This window comes from Cystoisospora suis (assembly GCF_002600585.1).
Source record: "Cystoisospora suis strain Wien I chromosome Unknown contig_2171, whole genome shotgun sequence".
Taxonomy (NCBI): Eukaryota; Apicomplexa; class Conoidasida; order Eucoccidiorida; family Sarcocystidae; genus Cystoisospora; species Cystoisospora suis.
In genome coordinates this window covers 1,193-7,126 of record NW_027154970.1, presented here as the reverse complement: position 1 = coordinate 7,126, position 5,934 = coordinate 1,193, and the positions used below count along the sequence as shown (strand labels likewise).

The window sequence follows — 5,934 nt, the reverse complement described above, 5'->3', positions numbered from 1 at the left end:
TTTGAGACGATGAGCCGCTAACGTGGTTGCGGCACGGTCCCGTGTGCTCTGCTTACAGCGTGCCATGTCATGAATCGTGAGACGGGTGATCAGCAGGAACTTAGGCAGCGAAAACTGAAGTGTACCTCGGTCGAGTACCCCGATGAGACGGACAGGCGCCCGCCTTGTCGCTCCGTGGCCGCGCATGTTCTGCGACCGTGCCTTCATTGCACGGACCATTTCCAAGTGAAACAGTGAGCTGTCGCCCACCCGGAGAACGGAGCCCGTCTCAGTGGGTCAGCGTATTCTCAGCAGTAGCAGAGTTTCGGGTGCCGGACTTAGAGTGATACATTGCGAACAGCCCCAGCTAAAAGCCGAGTAGGCTGGTGAAAAGTCGGACAGGGGCTGAGGTCGTCTTTTTCCGGCTTCCACACGTAATACCGGTCAGTCAAGGCCACCGCGTTAAAAGGCGTCTGTGCAAGGACAGGAGTTTCCCCTTGCACATTTGAAACCGCCGCTGTCCAACTCGAGTCCGGTAGTGTAGAGGTCGTACCCTGAGAGGCCTGAGACGAGAAAGAAGCTGCTGAGCACCGGCTTCGTGAAATTACTCTGCTTGGCCATACTGTCAAGCTCTTTTTGTCGTCCTTGGATTTGGCAGCAGCAGTGGCATGGAAAGGCAGTGACCCCCCTTCGCTGAGGAACGTGACCACGTATGCAGTTTTCACGCGACCGCAGCCCTCGTGGGGACACTCACCTAACCCAGCCCGTCTCACTTGCTTTGGATGTACTGGGGGAAGCTACTCCCACTATATGGGAAGTAAGCACAGACCGGCTACCACTCCTACTTGACACAGAGCGTTGAGTTTGAGTAATGACTTCATCGAATCGCCGGCTTCTATGGATGTGCGAGCCTGACCCCGTCTACCAGAGGCACATCACTCCCTCTGCACACACTCCGCGACAGTATGGAATGGTCTTCCTCGGTCCCGCAGCAACTTGCGGTTTTCCCGTACACTACCGTGGGGGGGAGCGTGCTAACCGCCTGCCGCATTCGACGAGACTACTGATGACAGGACGATGCTCGATACACGACATTCCCACGTAGCTCTATCCTTGCTACGGCTTGCTGCACCGACGATCAATAATACCGTCTGCCCACGCCTACTGATCAGCTAGGCCCGAGGGCTCCTTCCCACATTTGAGTCTTTTGCGCTGCTTTATAGAGTAAACGACTCCGAATATCAGCTGAGACTCCCTACAAGTTCACGAACAACGGCGCGCTCTGGACGTGTTTTCTCGTCACCATACTGCCCATCCGGTCCCAGTGTAGTCTACCGCGGGGCGCACTCTCACTCGCCAAACCGCCTGTGTGTGAGTATCTCGTCCCCATCCAGAAACTCCGCGTTTGGCGGGAACCCTCTACGCCGGTCGGCTGAGTTGCTCGGGCGTACGTTCCTGTCACCGTTTTCTGGAACATGGGCGGTGCCATGCTTGATCACAGCAAGAGCTCCGCAACCTCCAACCAACTCAGTCCCCCTGCCGACGCACTACGAATTTCTCCGCCCGTCCTGCGACGCGCCAGCGATGGCGGACACGTTCCTTCCAGTTACACCACTTCTCCCCAAAGTCGTTTTGGACGCATCGGAACGCCAACCGAGGTGCGTCAACGTTGGTATACTGCGACCACCCAAAAACGCACTGCTGAAACCCGGCGACGGGCAGGTGAACAGCAAAAACGCGACTTCACCGGGAAGGCTCTCATGCGTGCATTATAGTACAGGGGTATCAATCTGCCGCCCACCCCTGGGGTGGTCCGTTTTTGAGGCAGTGTCGCGGGTGCGCGGGGGCCAGCAACCCGAGGTTTTTTTTGTCACTCCCACCGTACCTGGCTTCGGCACTACTCGCGCTGCGATGATACGACAAACTCGGTACAAGGAGAGCTGCCCCTTTCCCCGCCTCCCGCGGAAAAGCGACGCACACTTTCGTCATCATCACCTGGCGGCCTCACGCAGACGCCGAACCTGCTTCGGTAGTCCATCATCGCTGGTCCGAGGTGGTCCACGCGAGAGGTGCATAGCGCCGTAGTGGTGGCGTCGCCTTGCCTCCCAGTATTGGTCGAGGGAAAGTGCCAAAACGGTGCCATTCACATGTCTCCCGCCCGTGTGAAGAATGAGAAACCCCATGAGAAGTCGCGCGCGCTTGGAGAGCTACTACTGCGCTGGTAGTGACTCCGATGAGCGGGGCGGATCACGGACTCGCGCGCGGTGTTGTGTCGGCAGGAGCAGAGTTATGGAGGGAGGCTGCTGCTGGGGGACCGCTGCGTCGTGGCCACTCACTCTCCAGTTCTCGCGGCCGGCTTCCGTCACCCCCGTCCTGGCGGCCGTGTTCGGGGGCATGATGGCGTCATCACTTCTTATAATAATACGCGTCTTCCTCCCGCGGCACAACCCCTCCCCGCGTAGAATCAGAAAAAGGCAGCAGAATCGCAGCAGTGCAACTTGTTGCCCGGTTTTGAAAGAAAAAAAAAACGCTGTGTGCTGGATGTGGTACTTCTGCTGTTCTTTAACAGGGACTCGTGGGCGTTTCCCGTTTATGTTTATTTTTCCCCGGCAGTATCTTTTTCTTTTTTTTCCCCCTGACACTTTTTTTTTTTTCGGGGGGGGCACTTTTTTCTCCCAGGGATGAGTCTTTTCGGGTATCGCTTTTCCTCATGCCCGCGACGACGATACTGTTCCTGTTGCACACCTGTTTCGTGCTTCTTCATCCCGTTCCGTAGCGGAGTCCCCCGCCCAGTGGGAGTTTTCAGTGCTTCTGGTAAATTGTTTACGAGTGCTTGTTAATGCGGTCCGTCCGTACGCATGCGCCTTTTCCGTAACTGGAGCTCATTGGAAGTGGTTTCCCTTCTTTCCTTCAACAGCTGCTGCGGCCACGTATTCCGTAGTCTCTTTCGCGTTCCTTCGCATCTTCAGAACAAGATCCGCTGTCGACCCGTTTGGGCGACGACGGCATAACAACGGCACGCGAAAGGGAAATGTCGTCCTGGGGAACAGAAAGAATGATGACGGGTGCTTCTAGTTTCAGGCGGGTCTTCTGCCTTGGGGCCGTACTGATGACGTAGGACCTAGGACCAACTGTTTTGGTGGATGCCTTTTCTTTCAGGAGCCTGATCGCTTTTCTTGTCGACGAGATATCAGGAGGAAGTTTGTCCGAATAGCTTCGTTTGTCTGGTTTCTTGACAAAGTAGTCCTTCTTCTCTTTCTGAATACGAACTTCCTGCAATTGTTCACCTACATGGCACTCCTGAAGACGTCATGTCCAGGCAGCGGTCTGGCCCTTTGTCGTTTTGCGCTCTCGCGGCATGCGACTGAACTCAGCTCCTTCTATCGTTTCTCTTGTGTCGTTCTCTACCGGGTCTTCCTGTTTTTCCCCTTTCAGTAAGATGTCATTCTCAGCGACGGTGCCGCCCTCTCTTCCACTCGTGGCGTCGTCGGCAGCACATTCCGTCCCTTCGCAGACATCGCTGCTTCCTGCGTCCGCCGGTGCCGCCTTTGGTTCGGTCTCACGTCCGCGGGTTTGTCCTCCTTCTCCTCCTTCACCCGATGCATCCTCTTCTACGACACCGTCTTCTCATGACGGGGAAACTCCTGCCACGCCTGCCGCCACTATTAGCTCGGATGGTGTGACAAGTCACAGTAATTCTGATAGTCATAAGAATACTGACACACTTTTTTTAACTCATTCACATCTGGAAACTCTCCCGTCTTGTGGTGTTCCGTCTGCTTCTGTTACAATTCCTTCACCTGCAATGGCGACAAAGATTCCAGACATTGCCGGCGCGCTTGTGGCACCGACGTCGTCATCTTTTTCGCATTCTGTCTCCGTGAACCCTTCTCCTTCTTTTGTCTCCTCATCCGTCTCTCGCCTTCCTCCTGCTGCAGCACCATCAGTGTGCTCACCGTCTCTCTCTGTCTTACCGTCTGTCCCTGCTTCTCCTCTCTCCCCTCCCGGAGGTGATTTTTCGTCTGGCCTTCATGTCCTTTCTCCTGCCACGGTTCCCGGGGCTGCAGCTGCCGGTCACATAGGAGCAGCAGACGCGGGGGGAGGGGCGGCAAATGGGACTGCTTCTTGTGGTGTTGTCGAGCCATCTCCTTCTCCATCGGGAGGGGATTCTCTTGTCCTAACTGAGGTGTTGCATGGTATGGACTGTGCATGTGGTGAGTTGCTCCTTACAGATGAAGAACTTGATGCAGTTCATCAGGTAGTCTATCCTTTCCGTTTTCGTTTTGTCCCTTCCAACATTGGCAGAGGGTTAGGGGGGAAACGGGCAGGCGCCTCGGGCAGCAAGAGCCGTTCAGGGGCTGGCCCTTCTCGTCGCCTCAACCAGGAACTTCAAAGGTTGCAGCAGGCGGCGAGTTTGTTTGGGTCGCTTCCTAGGGGGAAGCGAAGACAATCTAAAGCGAATAGTAAGTATCAAGAAGACGATTCACAGAGTTCTTTCTTAGGGGAAAGGCAAGGAAGTGTCGGGGTGGGGTCGTCATCGAGCAGCAGCCGACCCATAGATGGAGTCGGCGATGGAGAGTTTTGGCATTCCCAGCAACATGGATGCTCTCCTGGTTCAGGTGGTGAACGTACACTTTCTGTCGTTAGTGACGACGCTTCCACAGTGAGCCGGAATAGCCGGACGAAAGGTGTAAGTCGCGGACGAGGAAGACGAAGCAGGCAACAGACGTCTGACTGGGTGGGGGGCACCGGTTTTGGCCGGGGTAAAGGGGGTGAGGGAGGGACGACAGATGCCATTGATGATAGTCGGTCAGGTGTCTCTTTGACAGGACCGCGTGGAAGAAAACGAAAGGCACAACAACGCCAGGATGAGGAAGATATTGAAGATGAGTTCCATTCCCGAGTTGAAGAAGATGGATTTGATCAGAAAGGCTCACGACGAAAGTCATCATCTTCCTCGTCTCGCAAGGGTCCCACGGGGATTGCTGGGCCAGCATTTACTCCGATCAATCGAGCCATCCCCTGGCGGGATAGTTGTTTTCTCATATTAGAGCACTTGAAACGACATCCTGCAGGTCGCTGGTTTCTTGAGCCTGTTGATCCGGAGCTTGATGGAGTCCCAGGCTATTTTGATGTTGTTTCACGTCCTATGGATTTTGGGACCATTGAAAGGCGATTGAAAACAGGGGGTTCTCGAGTGTATGTACATCCTTCACAATGGCAGCAGGACGTACGTCAAGTGTTTTTCAATGCTTTTTCATTTCATCCGGTTTCTCATGTTGTCTGGCAAGATGCCGCGACTCTTGCTGCGGAGTTCGAGCATTGTTGCCGACAAACGGACCAAGTTAATCCTTACTTTTTCTCTATGTCTCCCCCCCCTGCGGGTTCTCATGCACCCAGTGGGGGGGGGGCAACAGATTCTCCTCATCAGGGTCGTTCTTCTGCCACCGCTTTTACTCCATTATCATCGTCTTCAGATTTACTCCATCACTCTCCACATGGGGGTGTTGGTGGTGGTCATCTCGCGAGTAGTTACGCTGAGGGGGGGGNNGGGTCGTCCATACGCAACTCAAGAGGAACGTCGTCGTCTGGTTATGAGACGCATCATCCTTCCTATTCAGTTGCAGGAGGTGGACTTCCTGGGTCTTCATCTCATGACCCCGTGAGCTCTTGGTTACCTACAGGGGATGCCTCAGGAGCGGGGGATATGATGTACTCATCTTCTTCGATACCTTCTGCCCGGGGGGGTGGAGGGGGGGGGAGATCGTCACGTGTTCGGAGACAAACTTCTCAGTGTTTCGAATCCGAAACATCGCACACGGGGTATGATCGTTATAGTTACAATTCTACAGGGCCGTCAGGGGGTTACGCTTCTGCGGCACCATCTGCTTCAGGTGGAGCAGGTAGTCTAGGCTCATCAGGAAAGGGTGGAGGAGGTGGTCGACGTGCTGGGAC

At 55.0% G+C, this 5,934-nt stretch overlaps 1 protein-coding gene across 1 annotated transcript; it reads left to right on the top strand.

Annotated features, from left to right (window-relative positions):
• Positions 1 to 2,047: 2,047 nt before the first annotated feature.
• On the top strand, positions 2,048 to 5,934 carry CSUI_004617 (bromodomain-containing protein; the record flags this gene model as incomplete). Its single annotated transcript, XM_068064805.1, has 1 exon — positions 2,048 to 5,934. A coding segment is annotated over exon 1 (2,595 nt), but the record flags the coding sequence as incomplete, so codon positions are not given.